The following is an 18,429-nucleotide window of genomic DNA, read 5'->3' on the forward strand; positions in this document are numbered from 1 at the left end:
AGCTCACATCAGTTTCTGATAAGCAAATTTCTGGTGTTTTTATGTTGAGTCAAACGTACTTTTCCTTTCAGCTCACTGTCAACATTAAAAAATAGGCCACGAGAAAAAAAATCATAGGTACTCTTCAAAGCACTGACATGCCAAAGGTTTTTCTGGGGCAGGGACTCAAATGCAACAGAAGATCATCTACTGGCACATAAATAATTTTCACAATTTTCCTACATTAGAATTATTGATAACATACGCGCACATCCATCATTATCTCCCTAACTGACACTAAATACATGTTTTTTTTCACACCGACAAATATTAATAAAACATTATCGATGGAACCTTTTTATCTCGATCCAAACGATAGCTTTACTGAACCTTTCACTTAGAGCCTTGGTCTGAATACGTGTGGAAAGTAAATATTTGCACCTTCTTGTTTGTTGCAGGAAATTGACAAAACGGATCTGCCTGTACCTTAGGAAAAGGACACTATGTTGCAACACTTAGAAAACGCTAAAGCATTACAACATAAGCAATGAAAAACACATTTCCTCCACAAGATGGCAGTAGGGCTCCTTTAAAAGACGTAAGCCAAAAATAATCCTCGAAGAAGAAGATAAACGTTATGACATTTGTGACGTAGATATACAGCGCCTGAGCAGCACTTCCGCTAGTTACGTTAGCTCACATTTCGAAAGAAGATTACTGACAGCTTCACAACGTAAGTTGTTAGAGGTTTTATCTTGTTAGATGGTCCAGCAGCCGTCCCGGTGCCCATTAGTTGTTTGGTTCAGTCTTAGCCGGCAAACGTGATGGCAGAGGAGGGCGAATTCTCACCAAACATTGTAAGAGAGGAGACGGAATACAGCAATGGCGGCTTCGTACCCCCAGAAGGAATATGCTGGGTGTCGGTGCTGTCCTGTCTGCTGCTCGCTTGTTCCTATGTTGGAAGTTTATACGTGTGGAGGAGTGACTTGCCGAGGTGAGCAAATGTTCTGCGTAGTTACATTACGGTTTTATTCCACTTTTTATTCAGGCATTATGTCAGTCTAATTTCAGCTCAGCACTGAGTGGGCTTTCACTTCAACGCCTCACAATTTCCTTCTTGTTGGACCTGCTTCATTCATTTGTTTATGACTAATGAATGAATGAATGAATAAATGACGGCGACTGAATTAGGGGTGGAATCCAACCCGAACTAGCACAGCTGCCGTTGGCTAAGTTTGTCTAGTGGTTGTGTGGAACAAAGTGGTGTATGGATGTTCTGTGAATCGATCTTGGCTGAATGCAAACTAGAAATGGTCAAGTCTGCTGGGGAGGCTGGATTTGATATTTCTGCAGACAATTCCAATATAACTAAATCTAAAATTTCACATTAAGCTCATTATGGTGTGAAAATAAGGTGTATTTATGCACATTAAAGAGCGTGTGATTTTGTGTATTGTATATTCTCAGGGATCACCCAACTGTGATCAAGAGACGCTTCACAAGTGTCCTGATAGTGTCGGGTTTGTCTCCTCTCTTTGTTTGGGCTTGGAGAGAATTCACAGGTGTCAGGGTAAGATTATGTCTTAGAAACCACTTTCAATTTTCAGCTCTGGACCTCGCAATAAAACCTATGTCCTGTTGTTTCATATGTTTGCTGTTGCATTGTTGTTTTGTTATGCTGACTGTTTTGTCTCTGCATGTCAGACTGGCCCGTCGTTACTGGCTCTAATGGGGATTCGGTTTGAGGGCCTCATTCCTGCCATTATACTTCCTCTTCTGCTCACTGTGGTAAGAAACACCTCTTCCTTATCATTCATGCCGACAATGAATACTTCCTTCATTAATAATATCTTTTATATCACAAATGATTAGATTAACAATTTTACAAACGAGGAGTCATATTACTCTTATGTGTTCGCTAGGTCCTGTTTCTGGGCCCCCTAATGCAGTTGGCCATGGACTGCCCCTGGAGCTTCATGGATGGCATCAAGGTTGCCTTTGGTGAGGCAGTCGAATTTAGTCTTTTGGGCTTTAGGGCTTCAATAAACTCCTCTGCAACTTGTTGCTTTTCAACTTAAAGTAGGCATATTTTTTCCATAGCTGAAAAGCTAATTTCTTATGACATATTCCTGCAAACATGAACTCCTCATCCATCTCTGTCTTCCTGCAGACCCGTGGTTCTGGGTGTTGTGTGTCACTGACATGCGTTGGTTGCGGAATCAGGTGGTAGCACCGTTAACAGAGGAGCTGGTATTCAGAGCCTGCATGCTGCCCATGTTGGTGCCATGTGCTGGCCCTTCTATAGCCATCTTCACCTGCCCTCTGTTCTTTGGAGTGGGTTAGTATACAATGAAATCCCAATTTAATGAAATAGCGCTATTCACAACAACAAATACCTCAGTGCACATAGTACAGAAAACACCTTACAGATTTTCAGAGAACAGCCAACAAATCTTGAGCAAGCACTAAGCTGACAGTGAAGAGGAAAATCTCTCTTTAAAGGGAGTAACTAAATATATCATTTACACATTATCCATCCACATTTGATGAAGTCAGGGTTTTGTTGCTTGTTTGCCCACAAGTGGCCACAAATATATACATAGTTGATGCCCATTGTGATGGATAAGTCAACCCATACTAATCTAAAGTGTCTGTGGATTTAATTTTGTGCTGTTTAGAGACAATGAAAAAGTATGAAACACACTAGCAAAATAATTAGGTTATGTTATAGTTTTCAGACGTATAATATGATCCTCAGAAAGGCCAGTTCATTTCTTCCTCATTAAAATCTCCACTATAGCATCACAAAGTCACTGCATCACTAAAATATTACAAGTCTGCGAGACTCCAGGTGGATTCTTTTCAGATGTCTGTGTATGTGCCAACCACGGTTTCATTGTTTTTTTTTTTTTTGTGTCTATGATGTGTATTGTAAGGTTAATTAGAATAAGAGGTATATGTATAGGTGTATGGATGATGTCATTAGTGACATAATATGGCTTTGATGATTGCCTTTATTGTTGCCTTTGTAGTTTACCTTTTAAGTCTGGGACCACAACAAGGTAGAAGTGGAAGGTTCAGTGTGTAGCTGTGGAGTCACACAGTTTCTAACCAAGTTCTGTGGATTCAGCCTTAGTTTGAGAAGCGAGTTCTGTGTGTTTAGCTATACTTTCTGAAACCTGTTTGATAAAACTGTTTCTGAACGTGTTTGTGAGATTACTGTTCGTAGACTTGTATGTACAATTAGTTGTTGCTTAAGTCGAGAAACAAATACAATAAATGTTCAATGTTCCTCATACAACGATCTCCGGAGGGAAGTACTTGTTGGAACCATCAGATACGAATAACATTGCCTTTACATGTAGCCCAATCATTTTTGTCTGCACGCAGTTTGTGCCAAGGAGCAAGTCTGTCCGTTTTAGTCTTTGATGGATCCACACTTGCAAACGTTTGTATTCCTGCTACCTTTAGGAGTATGCACCTGGACACATTAAACACATGATGGACACTCTCTGTCTTTCAAGGATGGTCAGGAGAAAAACTCCCCATTTGTTGTATTTGACTGAACAGCATAACAAGTGAAAGAAATGGGGGGAAAAAAGAAGTGGTATGTGTATCCGGTTTAGAGGAAAAGTGAATTTTAAAATGAATTTTATTTACCTGTGAAGCATTAAACAATGTTTCGTTCATTTCTGTCGTACATGTGCAGTCAAAGCACAGGCACTGAACAGTTCATGCAGGAATACATTTTGCAGCTTTCCCACTACACGATGAAGCAAACTACCTCAGAACACTTATAAAAGCAGCAATATTTCTGTTCGTTATTCTACATTAGTTCATTATTTGGTTTTGAATGAAGTGAAAAGGACCTGGCTGTGACAGCAGATGCGCTGTAATTCCCAGCACCCCAACATTTTTAACTGGGAGAATAGCTGCTGCTCATATAGTCTATGTCTTGCTGCTATATTTGTGTGTGTTCTGCTCTGTAATGCTGTTGTCTTTCTTTCAGCTCACTTCCATCATGTGATTGAGCTGCTGCGGTTCAGACAGGGGACACTATCTGGGATCTTCCTCTCTGCAGGTGAGGCTTAATAATGTGTCATCTTGTTAAAGAGTACAGAGCTGTCATTGGGATTGTATTTCATTATGTGACTACAAGATACAATAGCAGCAAGAAACTGGTCATTGACTGTCTTTTGTTTGGTCTACTTCAGTATTCCAGTTCTCCTACACAGCAGTGTTTGGGGCCTACACTGCCTTCATCTTCATCAGGACAGGTAAGGATCTTTTATACTTTCAATTGTGAGAAAAGTTTCAAAAGTTTTTCTTTGTACCTTTTGTAACCTGCAAATAGCATTTACACATCAATATTGAGCTATTTTTCTTAGTATAAAAAAATAAAAATGGTCTTGCACTTGTATAGTGCTTTTGTACCTTCTTGGTAACCAAAGCACTTTACACTGCTTCTCAATCCCCATTTGAACTTGCACACACTCACATACTTTTACACCAATGGAGGGCTGGAGGATCCTTCCCACCTGATTTGAGCGCTTGTTGCTGACTGCATCTTGTTCTTGCATACGTATGGGCACGATTCCCCCGTAAAGGAATATTGGAGAGATTCTCTGACTGACACCCTGTAACTGACAAATCCAAGTCCTGCCAATAAACTGTGGTTTATTATGGATGACTTGTGATCCTTAAGAAAAGTGGGTACCAATGGATAGACGTTGGAGCCACTGGAGAAATAACCAGCCTTGGATTAACAGTGTTCAAACGCACTTTTAGCCCAATTGACAGTACTTGTGTAGTAACAGCAAAACGGAGGTAATTACATTATGTTTCCAGATGTTTCACGTAGGTCTAAATGACTTTAAAGGTCCTTGCATCTTTGAATTCTCACTTGTGGTCTCACTACAGTGTTGATGCCCCTAATGTAAGGCTAACATCCTCTGCAGATCTGTCATGTTTTTGAAACTGCCTTGCACTTGTGCACATCTCTTTTTTGGTGTTTGACTCATTTGTTTGCAACCCAACCACTTCTATTTCCATCTCCTTCCAAAATGCATTGATAGTAAAAACAACAACATAAAAGCAAGTTTAAGTCAGCACATTTGCTGTATGAAGTTATAATATGAGATCTATAAAGTTTTAAAATAGAAACATCTATCTAAGTAACTATTATGTTTGGCCTTCTTTCGTCTCCAACAGCTTCTTACAGCTGGTAGATGCTCCACAGTTTCCACTACAGTGTTGGACTGCGACCGTGTACACACTTACTATTGTGAAAGGAGATTGTATGCTGTCCTCAGCAAGAATCCTATTCTCCTTAAACCGGTTTTTGTGATCGACACCTTGTTAATCCTCCTTCGTTTCTGTGTGTTGCAGGTCATCTGATGGGCCCAGTTCTCTGTCATTCCTTTTGCAACTACATGGGTTTCCCCGCGATCAGCACAGCCCTGGAGCACCCTCATCGCCTCACCATCCTTTCCTCCTATCTGCTAGGGGTCCTCCTGTTTCTTCTCTTTCTTTTTCCCTTCACTGATCCACACTACTACATGCTCCCCACGCCAGTTTGCACCCTTGCCTCCTCCCCTAGCTCTCTCTGCATCTCCTGATCTCCCTTCCAATACCCTCCTCCACACTTCTCTGCTTTCATCAAGTCACATTCTGCTGATGAAGCAGTCTAGGTTGTTTTTTTGCCAAGTTCAGGTCAGGTCCAGTTTGGACCGACAGTGCTAACAGCCATGTGGGCTACAGAAGTAATGGAGAGGTGAGGCACTCAGTACCCATTTCCTCTGGTCTGTGCACCCTTGATATGTCAGTAAATGTACATGACATATTTTAGTAAATTGGCTGAAGCTAATGTGCAAGAGTGGCTCAGTTTGAGTAAGTGGGGTTAATGTTGTTGAGAGTTAACCAAGGGAACGTTCTGTCTTTGCGGGGCTGCACTGCCACTCTGATCTGTGATTGTAGTGTAGATATATACACGAAGGACACTCCTGAGATCCTCTTATGCTGACAGATCTCATCAGTTTGTGATGAGTTATCATATGAACCATTTTGCTCTGTTCATTTTTCACTACATCTGTCTAATCTTATATAGGCGTCATTCTGTTTCATTTTATTGTAGGTTGTATTTTTGTAGTTTTAGGCCATTGAGCCACTGGTTACAATACTGTTATACACTTCAAGATTATTGCTGTCATGTGAAGGTGTTAGGTTAGCCAGACTTTATTTAGAAGAAATTAACAGTAAATTTATTTCTCAGACTCATCACATACATCATGACTGTTTTATACACCCAAACCTTCCGTCAGATTTAACCGTGGTTTTGAGTTTACATTGTGAAATAGGCAATAATAATCACAGTAAATGCTTCAGGAAGAATTTTCAACTTTGCCACATCTGGCTTACAACCCAGCTGCTGCTTGACCTTGTTCACTTCACATGTCCAGTATCCTTACAGCCAGTAATGCAACCCAGTCTGTATGCACTGCACATTATCAGCAATGTTTGTTACTACATAGAATCTCCACGACAGAGTACTAGTTTTTGTATTAGTAGTAATAGTAGTGATAGTAGTATTATGGCGTAACAAAGGATTGTTTTATACAATCTATAGGGTGCATTTCCATCAAAACGTTCTTGGTACTTTCTTTTCAGGCATAAAAATCCAAGAACTCCCTGGGTTAAAAGTCCTTTCAGCAAATTCTAACTTGCATTTCCACAGCAGGGCCAAGGCCAGTGAAAGATTTGTTTTTATTTTTTATGACTACCTATAGATGATAGACTTTTTTTCCTAGTCACAGAGAAATGGTACTTTGGTCAAAACAGGATTTAAAATAGCTTTGGCCAGATATATCCACTATCAGCTGGGCTGTGATTATTATGATTATTAAAGGTCATCTCATATCTGTAGGTTGACCCCAAACAAAGTGGTTTCAATAACCTAGATAAATAACCTGACTGATTCTCAGAAGGTGGTCCTGCCCCCTCATAACCAGTAGTTTTGATTGGTTAAAACTACAAAAATAAGACCCCTAAGGTGGGTTTCTGCCACAGGTACTTGGTGATCTGGAGATGAGGTTTACCCCCTTTGGTTAAAGTTCTGCTTTTGCCTTGTTTGCTCTCTGGTTCTGGAGCTCGTCAAAAAGTAGTAACAAATCAAGTTCCAGGAGCTTGCAAGAGGCAGTAGGTGCTCATGGGGTTGTTGGTTGAGATTGGTTAAAGGCAGCAGCTATTTCCTCTCTAGCAGTGCGTAAAAACACTTTTACATGGGTGTGAACAGCAACCAACACAAGAGAGCGGAGGGAAAAAAGCGACAAAGCAAATAACTATCTGACAAATTCCGGTTATGGGAAGCTTCAGGTTACAGGTCATTTAAGTTCCTGCAGTGGAAACCAACACTTAGAGTTTTGCTTTACCTAATAGCTATTGACATACAATTGGGTTATCGCGTTAGTCTAGCACAGTTTTGTTACAAACACTTTTTAGGTTTGGCCTCAGGTTTTTTTTTATTTTAAAATGAATTTTTATTTTGTTTATTCAAATGAATAAAGTAGAGAAACTAGCTTCAGGTCTTGTTGGTTTGGGCTTTTGTTTGGAAGTACCAGGCGGGTTTCGTTCAGTCTAAAACAGTTGGACAGGGTCTGTGTTTAGTAGCAGTAGACCGTAGCTTGATCTAAGTGACAAAGTTTCAAGAAAAAAAGTGGTAAAAGCAAAATACATCTTCCAAATAAACAACAAATAGTAGCTTTAGGCACCAGCAGAACTCAGCCAAGTTGTAATAAACCAGAATTCTCCCTTAATGGCTTTGAATAAAACATGAAAATGCTTTCAGCTGTGGTTTGCTGGAGGACAATGAGAGTCAAACCCTTACATAAAACACAACACATGGCTGTACCGCATACTGGTGGATACACTCTGTTGGATGTTTTACTGGAGTACAGGACTGAAACAAGAAAAAGCAATATGTTATTGACTTGCTGTTAACAGTAACATTTCAGCTGGAGTTCTTATTATCTTAATTCATACTCCAGAACTTTGCTTCGGTAGCGAATCGCTCTGCTTAAATTGGTCACTGTGTAAACGGATATGCTGAAGGTGATTTGCATTTTATTAGTGGACTGTTAGTTGTTTTGTTGGTGAAGGTCGGTCATAGGATATCTGAAGTGTTTCTAATGTTGGAAACGTTCTTTCCATATGTAGTGCACATACAGGTTTGGACAAACAAATGATTCCTAATAGACAGTTGTAATCGAAAGAACAGAACACAAGCATAAGTTTGAGGAGACAGTTTTATTTCGTTGTTTGTTGTCTCCCTTGTTCTGGCAGTTTTTTGTAAAGGTCTCGGTTTTATTTTATTTCATTTATTTATATTTTAATGGCCCACACACACCAGCATTTAGTCTGTGCAGAGTTCTGACCAACTAAACACCTGCTACTTGGTCCTGACCTTCAGGCGTACATAGATTACCCCCCTGTGTGGATTGGACAGCTGCTCTGGGAACCTGAACACTTTAAGTTTTACTGCAAATATGATTTGATATATTGCACATTTTCTCAGGTAAATTTGTTGTTTTCATGCCTGTTTGATTAGGTAAACAAACCCTTGTATAGCAGGTTCATATGAGCTGGTGTGAATGCAGTCAGACAGTGTTGGTGTCCAAGTCCTGCATTTTTACCCAAACGGACTTTGACATGTACCTGCCACCAAATCTCAAAAATCCAGACATTTTAATAGATGTTGCTTTTGTGGAATAGACACTTCTCAAATTAAAATACAAATCCAGATAAAGGAGTGCAAACATTTGAACTAAACAAATGTCCCTGTGTGTGATCAGAATATTTTAGACCTAGTAAGTTGCTGTCTTTGTGTCTCTCCATAGAGCATGTTTTATTCATGAAGGACTCGGCCATATGCTAGGATTCTACAGCTGCTTTGATCTTTGACGCCTAACACTCAGGTATAGCTTAACAGGCAGCCACACTCCAACACTATACTGCACTGCTTGATTTTGTCATGACAGAGCCAGGACCAGTGATTTGTGTTTTTACTCCCATGAACACAACTTTACTTCAAAACACAACTAGATCGTGCTCTAGTTGAAATTGGCCAGTAGCACATAACTGACTGAAGGGAAACGTATTTATTTTTAACGCAGGTAGCTGCAGTGCTCAGACTACGAGTAGGACTGCAACAGATGATCATACCGAGTGCACATCCACAGTTAGCAAAACGCTGATTTAAATCTGGATACCAAACCTAGACTGTTCACCAAATTAGAAAAGCAACTCCAGGAACATTTGTGGTACCACTTAAAAACCTTTTTGAGTTTGCACTCAAGCCATGGCAACGTTTCTGACACTGTGCAAAGTTATTTCCTTTAATGAAAAATGGCATTTTATTTAATTTTTGCAACTGAAATGGAACAATTTCTAATCCTTATACCTTATCTGAAGTATTTAGCCCCACTAGATTGTAATCATAGCTTGATACACTTCCATTAGTTTTTCACCAGCATGTAATTTGGGCCAGATACAGTTGTTGCACTAGACTTCCACACAATCTTGTTATAGTTTTCCACTGTAGAGCCAATATCTGTGCATCAGATTTTTTTCCCTCCTTTTTACATGTTTTTAAATAATTGTTTTCTTAGTGTCTGAACCATCTTTGCTGTGAAACACGTTGTAGATGTACACAGTCGTTTCTTCTGATCAAAGTGATGGACTTGTTTATGTTATTAATAGTTTACAGTTATTGATGAATAAGGTGCTTCTGAGAGAAACACGAAAACCTCAAAATGGTGAAATATGCTATATAAGCTATACTCATACTGTGAAGAGGAAGTGGACTGCTTGGGTCTTTAGCAATAAATCTGTGTGTGTGAAAGTTTATGGACCCATTTTATACTGAGAAAGTAAAGCAGTAGAATCTGTGGCTGAATCAGGGCTGTGCATGCGTGTTATTAATTATGGACTGGTAGTGGTTCTTGGCAGGTAATTGTTGAAGTTTACAAAGTCTGGCAGCCAGCGTGTGAGTTGTACTGTACCTACCTGATGCTCCCAGCAGAGGGCGTCAAAGCACTTTGAGGGGAACTGAAAACCTTTCCATTCTGTTGATTGTCTGGTTTGACATCAGTCGTCGGTCACTGGAAAACCAGTTCACTCTCTCAAATTTCTGCTTTAGCTTCTACTCAGTCGTGGTTAAGTCGTGCCGATGGGGAGGAACCTGGTGCCGAGAGTATTACTAGTTTTTTATTCCACAGGGTGAACGCATACTTAATCCTGCTTTTACCCTCCTCTCTGAACCACGTTCACATCATGGGGATTTGGTTGCTCTGCTGTAAATGTGTTACCTTACACATAAGATTACAGATAATTGAAATTCCTCCCAAATCTCAGCTACCTGAGAAAATCCTCAACAGTTTGTGTTTTCATTTATCCTCACCTGAATTAAGTTTTCTGGGGTTTTTTTTTCATGCTAAAGTACCTGTTTTAATATTCAAATATTCCCAATAATTCAGCAAGTAGGAAATGTTAAGTTGTCAGGTGACTCAACGTGTGGTAAGAAAAAGGTAGAGTGCCAAACTGTCCATGAGGAATTTAGAATGTACCTCTACTTCAAATGAAACCTTTAATTTCCGATCTTAGCCTCTAGAAACTGCAAGAGCTAATTAAGACAGTGGTGTGTGTTTATCCTAATGCAGATGTACTATGACTATTCAGCTCAGCTTCCTAATTATTAGAGGATTTGATATTATACTGATTCTTAGACGTTCTTACACTTTGCAGAGTGCTTGCATGTGAATAGTATGAAACCTCCCTCTGCCTTCCTTGTATTAAAATATCCCTGTTCATCAATCTGAAAAGTTTTTCATTTCAGATGACATCACATTGGGGTTGCTATGGAGGAGCATGTTGGCCAAGACCCCAACCGGATGACATCATCTGAACTAAAAAACTCCTCTGGAGGACGTTATTAAAAATAGAATTTCATACTCTTTATATACATGCACGCCTCAAACTAGAACAATAGGAATCATGGCGATAGTGAAATTGTCCTGTAAAAAGCAACAACAGATTTTTAGTTACTGTATGATAAATCTAATTCAAAATACATATGGACAAGGCACAAGATGAAACTGCTACTACCAGAGAAATATAAACTATAACATGATGTAACTGGAACTTTGGCTGCGTACAGTTGAGTACAAAGTATAATCGCAGTAGCTGGGAACGATCAAACATGAATTTTCAGTAATTGTTGGTTGTTGTCCCCCAATGTATACTGCTCTCAGTCTTCATGCAATCATGTTGAATAATACAACACTTCTCCTGCAGCCCTCATGAAATATATTAGTCCTGATGAATAATAAATGATTGCAGTTCAGAAATGCTAAACTAGGTTTGCGATAACTTGGAAACAGTATCATTAGTGTCCACCAGAGTCAACACTTAGACTGTGAAATGCCCCACTTATTGTAAGAACAAAGCAATTTGTATCAAGATTGTTCATTTAAAACAAAACGCAGCTGTATTGTATTTTTGTTTTTGTCTTCACTAGAGTCGTGTCAGTCCGTTAATGGGATTTGTGCCACCTTTGCAGTCTCTTTTAAGGTAGGCGTGTTCTGAACTCCTCACACCCAGTAGCTGTGGCTAGATGGACAGTTTTCCTGCTATCAGAATAAAATCATCCTGATCAGAGATTCCACCCTGTTTACAGGATGCTGTTCTGATCTGATGTGCATTTACATACTCAAAGCATTTAATGAGAATATAACTGTTTTTTTTTGTTGTTGTTGTTGTTTTTTTTTTTATGGAAAAAGTGATTCAGCCTGCTGTGAATATTTAGTCCGCTGGAAATTTAACAGAATATCCCATCTTTGGCGGTTTAGTCAAAAGAATTAGACGAGGATTGAGCTCCATTTTGTCTTGGGAAGGAGATTTGGTTTCTTTCTCATTAGCCAGCAGTCTCAAAAAAAATCTATGTAACCTAATGTTCTCTCCATGTCAGACAAAGGTGCAGAAAGAATACAGTATATTTATATTAGTCCAACAAGGGGAGAAACACCATTTGGTGTCTGTGACATATTTACATGACACTTTTATTCCGATTAGGCTCTTATTTTGGTTCTGTGTGAAATTTGTGTCCATGTAAATACAGCTAGTGTCCTGTTGGATTTGTGCGTGTGTGTGTGTGCTGGTAGCATTACTTCACACAGTGACTCTTTTAGTGTCTAATAGTTCCACGGCAGGAAGCCAAACGCTGCATATAAGTGGCTTCAATGTAAAAAAAAAAAAATCAATAACTTAATCCTATATATTGATTTTGGAAATGTCCCAGAAGCCTCTTTGTTTACCCCCTGCTTGGGCAAAGACTGACATACTAAGAAATGCTATATAAGACTACAGTCCGACCAGATTCTCCAGATGTTATTTGCGTGCAGACAAATGTTGAGTATGAAAACTTCCCAGATTTGAGCTTTTCATGTCACCAGCTTGAACCCTGACATTATGAGGGGAGACACTTGGGTTTCTAACGTTCATTTTACGTTTCCCAAACCGCGAACTAAGCCAACAGTCCCACATCAATATTTGCTAAATATGTTGAACCTGCTCATAATGTGCAGAGAACAGCATCCACAGAGATGGCAGAGTATATTTTTCTTATGCGTTAGCTGCTTTGTAATTTCCAGATACAGTATCCACAGAATGAGTCCTTGACATTGTGCATATTCAGAGGTTACAACAATCTGGTGGCTTCAGTTAGTATTAAGATCCCTTTACTGTTTACACACCGGCATTTCATTTGACATCTTTCAAAAGATATTTGTTTTAGATTTGTGTGTTTTGTTTTGTGGTAGCAAACCACGTAAAACCGTGTGTTCTGACGGATTTCTGTGCAAAAAGACAATTTTGTCCATTTACAATTAAATTAGTGAACAAATGGTCATGAACCTTTCTGAAGCCAGTGTATGAATAGTGAGTCCACAGATGTTTATATTGAGCACTATATTTTGTAATCAGATCTATTTTGGTGACAGGAACAGACTGTACAGATATGTGCATGTATTTTATGCTCATTGCGTCACACTTGTACAATTCAAGTTACAGAGACCACAGAAATGTCTTTTAGACAATCTTTTACACAAACAAATCACTGCAAAATATGTTTTTAAATAAAGGCTTTTTGTACATCCTTGGTGTCTGTGCCTCTATAACCCACTGTCAGGTGCTATTGACAAGATCATTTTAACTTTGTTCACGGTGAGATGAATTTCTTGACAATCATTTTGTGGTTGATTGTCCTTTTTCATTTACAACACAGTTAAATTCAACCCTGGATTCTAAAGGATACTTTTATTGTAATAACTTGTACTTGTACTTGGATCAGACATGTAGTCATCCAAACCCAGAGGAACATTTTACTACTGAGAGGCAAAGGTGGGGATTTCTTTCAGCCTCATTCTAGTATCCGTTTTGTTCGATTTGTTTCCGTGTCTGATCGGGTCTCCTACAACTCACTAGGAGAACTAGGTGAGCGGGGAGGAGGAGGGATGTTAGGGAGCCCAAACAAAGGTTTCTTCTTTACTTTTAGTGAAACAAGAACTGCTGAGCCTGTTTACACAGTACATCACTTCTACCTGCTTAGATAAAACAAATGCAGTATCGTACCTCAAAATAGCAAACCCCTATGCAGTGTCTACAACAGAGACATGTCAGTTTTACTACATCTTTACTCTGATATCCTTCTCTGTGTAATTGCTGACAGGCTCATTTTGCTCTTGCTCTTCTGGGTTTCCTACGTATCGCAGTAAATAAAGCTGTGTGCTTATTTACTGTCATCTTTCCCATAAATGCTGATGTCCCTTTACAAATGGTAAATGTTCTGCACTTGCATAGCGCTTTTCTACCGATTGGTACTCAAACATCTTTACACTGCTTCTTATTCACCCATTCACACTCACAATCACACACACACACACACACACACACACACACACACACACACACACACACACACACACACACACACACACACACACACACACACACACACACACACACACACACACACACACAGATGGGGGAGCTGCTATGCAGCTGGCCAACACTCACCGGGAGCAACAAAGTTGGGGTTTAGTGTCTTGCTCCAGGACACTTCAACATGTGACCGGAGGAGCTGGGGATCGACCAGCAACTGTGAGATTGGTGGACAACCGCTCTACCTTCCTGAGCCAGGACTTTTATTGTTCCTATTGAAACACTAACAGTTAAGAAGTCTGTGTCTGAAATTCTGCTATCTGTGCCCCAACAAAGAAGCGTCTTTCATGGTCACTGCCATCTTAGTCAACTGGGCCTGCTCAGCATGTTAGTTCCTTTCCTGCCTGGTCATATTGTATTTAGTACAAACAAACACGCGTAATAGGACAGATGAGATTTTTCAGAAAAAGAACTGGGGCTAAAGACAGAGTTACTATTTAAGGGGACACCAGCTCAGCTGGATCTGCGTGTGAGCTGTATTTTCTGTCTATGACCATAAATGACGTGAAGTGTTGACAGTTCAAACTCAGAGGAATTTCCCTCCTTTGACATTTGCAGTATGTTGTTTTTTAATACATCCTACAACAAAGCCTTCAGCATTAGGAACCAAGTGTCAGTTTCATGAGCTGCGGGGCTGAGTGAGAAGGTCATGAACCAGTTCTTTGGCAAAACAAAGCCTTCCTGACTGACCTGATAATCAATGACCTGCAACGAGTTTGTGTTGCTGGAATTGTGTTGCCTGCAGCATTAGTGTGTGACCACATGGAAACATGGTTCGACAGCAAACAGATGTCAGCACATGTCATTTATTCACAGACCACTACAGTGTGGTGGCAGTTTCTCTGGTTTAACCACAAGAATCAGTTGAGGTGAATTCATTGTTTTGTGAAAAATGTACTGGCAAACTTCTTCTGGCATCCACCAGATGCATCCCACAGTACAAAAAAACAAAAAGATTTTTCTAAATGTAGCATTGTTTCTATTCTAAAAATGTAACATTTGTCCTGACATAGTGGAAAAGACCAAGCTGCCATGACTCCTCCCAAAGCTAAGGCAACACTGATACTGCTTCCTGAATTGATCACTTTGCTGTTTGTAATTTTGGTTTAGGCAACACCTCCGAAACACCTCTAGAACGGCTGAAACGTGGTATAAGACAAATCACTGACAGACACTACTGCATCCAGATCTGCTGCAAGCGTCGAAGAAATCAGGGTGAGCTGGATTAAATAAGCAAGATCAGTGGTGATGTCAGTGTAGTGTAAATCCCAGTTATAAACATTCTCACCTGCATGACAAAGTTTGACAACAGTGAGTTTTATTATCACTTATTGCATCTAATTTTTATTGCATTATACAAAGAAAATCAGATGAAACTATTTTTGCAAATTTGTTTGCTGCTGCAATTTTATTGCAACAAATTCCTAAAATCACTTGTGACAATGGAATTTTTTTAGAGAAGCTGTTGTGAATTCACAGAGTTTAGACAACGATTGTAAAAAGGGTGGTGGTGTTGATTTTTTATTTTTTTTTGTCCCAACTAATTTCATTCCTGATGTTAAGGGGACTGAACCAGCAACCTTTCAGACACAAGCTCTCTTCTCCGAAGGAAAATGATCTTGTTGCTGTGGTTACTGTCCGTATCCTAGGGGCATGGATACTACTGCTTATCCAAACGAGACTGCATCATCTACATCATTGATCACACACTCCCCTGTATCCCCTTTGTGTCTAGAGGATTTAAAATGTTGTCCAGCAATAGCACCAGGCAAAAACTAGAATCTCTTCCTTATGAACCTTTAACTTTGCACAAAGCAGAACAAATGTCAACAATCAAGAAGGTTCAGTAGTTGATGTCATGCAGACCGAGGCAGAGAAAATAGCATCGGTTGTTCTTCTAGTGATTATTAAAAGTGTGGTTTCTCTTCCTTCAACCCCAAACACAAAGGTGCTGCTGAAATTATGTCATGTAAATTATGTAAAAAACTTAAGAAACTGAAACGCAACTGAAGTTGCTCCTTAATAAGAAACGTTAATGTCTGTAAACACCTAAAAATGAAGAAAAGTGATGTAACTTACTCTGAAATAAATAACGTCTGCTGGTCCAAAACAATGTTGTGAAATTAAAATAAGTGCACATACATCTGCAAAGCATCTAAAGCAACATACATCAGTACAGTAAATGTAAAACGTGTATCTTCAAGAAAATAATGTGTAATCAAAATTCTAATTATATGAAACTGCCTCCATTGTTGATACACTCTAGCAGGTCATATATATGTAATGTTTCCAATTTCTGCTGAGACAAAGATTATTACTGTGACGATTTCAGCTTTACTGCTCCCATGTAAGTTGTGGCAGTGGTGATGCTTACGTCATTGTTTTTGTCAGTGTTGAAGGTTTTGAGTTCAAAAGTTATTTATTGTTGCTACAGAATACGTCATGTTTTGAGACAAAACAGTTTGAAATCGAATTCATGTTTTCTATGTCCAGCAAAGTCCGTGACATGCAAAGTAAACCGAGCATGGGTTGTGCTGCCTGTGTGTATTCTTGATCTTACTCGTGTTTGTTAAACACTTCACGTTGTTAAGCCAACTCACCGTGTCCATCCTATCAACCATCATTACCGCCAGTCTTCCCGATTTCCCGCTGTCCCTTCCATCCTCTGACTCATCTCCTCTTTTTCTCCCTCCATCTTGTCACATCTTATCCCCTCCATCCCTTTTCTCTTCTGTCACAATCACTCAGCCTCACTTGAAAACAATCAAGGCTGAATTTAAAATGGAGAGAATTAAACTGGCCTCCAGAGAGGAAAGTTAAACCAGGAAAAGAGTGATCAACAGGTTCATCTTATTAAAAAGGGATTGGAAAGGGCAGACTTTCATCTTGTGCAACTTTGATAGTCTCTCAAGGGAGAAAATTTGCAAGACTGGACAGAAAAGATTAAGGTTTTGATTGTAAGGAAAAGCAAAATTGACTTTCAGTACCTCCACCCAACCATTGTCAATGATCTTTTTCTTTGACTGAGCGACAAAGATAAGATACAATGAACTTATATTTGTCCCACAGTGGGGACATTTTCATGTTGGCAGCAGCAAAATTGTGCAAATCTGTGGGAAGAATTTTTGTACAGAATAGTCAATATAAAAGAGAAATCGATATAAATCGAAAAAGAACAATCAACAATAGAAATAAGTCGGATTATACAATCATCAAACAAACAGTTTCACTAGTGTTCATGATATTGCACATTGTTACAATCAGCAGTTTGACTGTATATTAGTGTGAGCTTTGGTTCACTGGGAGCAGCTCTGGTTGTAAAGTCTGACAGCAGCTCGGAGAAAAGACCTTCGATATCGCTCCTTCGGCCACTTTTCCAGTCTCGTCCTGTCAGCTGTAGAGAGGACACCCACAGTGTCAAAGAAGGTCTTCAGGAGTGCTCCAAAAGACCCTAGTCTCATTATAAACCATTAAAGTTTATATGTTTTCAGTATTGTTGAAGCTCATCAACAGTTTTGCAGTGGCTGGGTTTAAGAGCACAGTCGTTCCCTCAGAATTAAGTCGGCACTTAATCAAGATGCAAAAGATTTACGATTGGACCACAGTTACCAAAACCAACACGGAATATCACCTACACATCAATATGAGGTTTGCTTTTCATGTCTGGTCAACAACTTTACCTCCAACAGAGACTCACAGAGGCTGAAGCTGAAACATTCTTATTTTTACTCAAAAATAAGCTTCACCTGAGCAGGTAACTACTTTATAACTCATTTTTTTTTAGGACTAAGCGACACAGGAAGAGTTTTGTTCCTGTTGCAATTGCCCTTAAATAAGTCTCAACGAACGAAAAGTTCGCACCTTTTTTTGAGTATATATTTTTATCCCGTTCATTTAATGACTTTTAATTGGCATCCAGTGTGTCTCTGTTTTAATTTTTTTTTTAATTGTCTAGTGCCTTAAATGGCTGTGTGCACTTTGGATGAGTTCTACTGCAAAACAAATCTGCACCACAAATCTACCTAAACACTTGATTTCAGCTGATTGTCCAAACATACATCGGGATTCAGTTCCAACTTTTTCTTCTCTGTGCATTGGGAAGGCGCAGAGATGTTACTGTCCATCATCAGAGGTGGGTCCTACCCTGGACAAGTTACCAGTCTATCTCAGGACATTTTGTACACAGACATTCATGCCTACAGGCAGTTTAGAGTCACCAGTGAACCTAACATGCGTGTCTTTCGACTGCGGGAGAAAACCGGTGAACTTGGAGGAAAGTTACACAAACACAGAGTGAACATGCAAACTCCACACAGAAAGGCCAGAGACGGCCAGGAATGTGAACCCGTGACCTAGCTTTGATGCTGCAGCACTAACCAATGTGCTACCTGATTTAGTTTT

At 39.5% G+C, this 18,429-nt stretch overlaps 2 protein-coding genes across 2 annotated transcripts in view; one reads left to right on the top strand and one right to left on the bottom strand.

The window, feature by feature from the left end:
• The window catches only part of peli3 (pellino E3 ubiquitin protein ligase family member 3), a 29,165-nt gene extending 28,352 nt beyond the window's left edge, over positions 1–813 (bottom strand). The window contains exon 1 of the mRNA XM_067525366.1: positions 680–813. The gene's annotated coding sequence lies outside the window, so the exon portion shown is untranslated. The remainder of the gene's footprint in view (positions 1–679) is intronic.
• On the top strand, positions 804–13,183 carry rce1a (Ras converting CAAX endopeptidase 1a). The gene is made up of 8 exons (XM_067525367.1): positions 804–973; positions 1,447–1,549; positions 1,684–1,767; positions 1,902–1,980; positions 2,150–2,317; positions 3,989–4,060; positions 4,194–4,256; positions 5,368–13,183. The coding sequence occupies exons 1-8, from the start codon at positions 804–806 to the stop codon at positions 5,595–5,597; spliced, it is 969 nt and encodes a 322-aa protein (XP_067381468.1). The 3' UTR covers positions 5,598–13,183.
• Positions 13,184–18,429: the final 5,246 nt, after the last annotated feature.

This window comes from Channa argus, chromosome 12 (assembly GCF_033026475.1).
Source record: "Channa argus isolate prfri chromosome 12, Channa argus male v1.0, whole genome shotgun sequence".
In the NCBI taxonomy this organism is placed as follows: domain Eukaryota; kingdom Metazoa; phylum Chordata; class Actinopteri; order Anabantiformes; family Channidae; genus Channa; species Channa argus.

Excerpts from the sequence above, each read along its gene's own strand:
- rce1a (XM_067525367.1), top strand. The coding sequence starts at position 804 with ATGGCAGAGGAGGGCGAATTCTCACCAAACATTGTAAGAGAGGAGACG. Across the intron at positions 974-1,446 it reads TGGAGGAGTGACTTGCCGAG|GGATCACCCAACTGTGATCA; the intron begins GTGAGCAAATGT and ends GTATATTCTCAG. Across the intron at positions 1,550-1,683 it reads GAGAATTCACAGGTGTCAGG|ACTGGCCCGTCGTTACTGGC; the intron begins GTAAGATTATGT and ends TCTGCATGTCAG.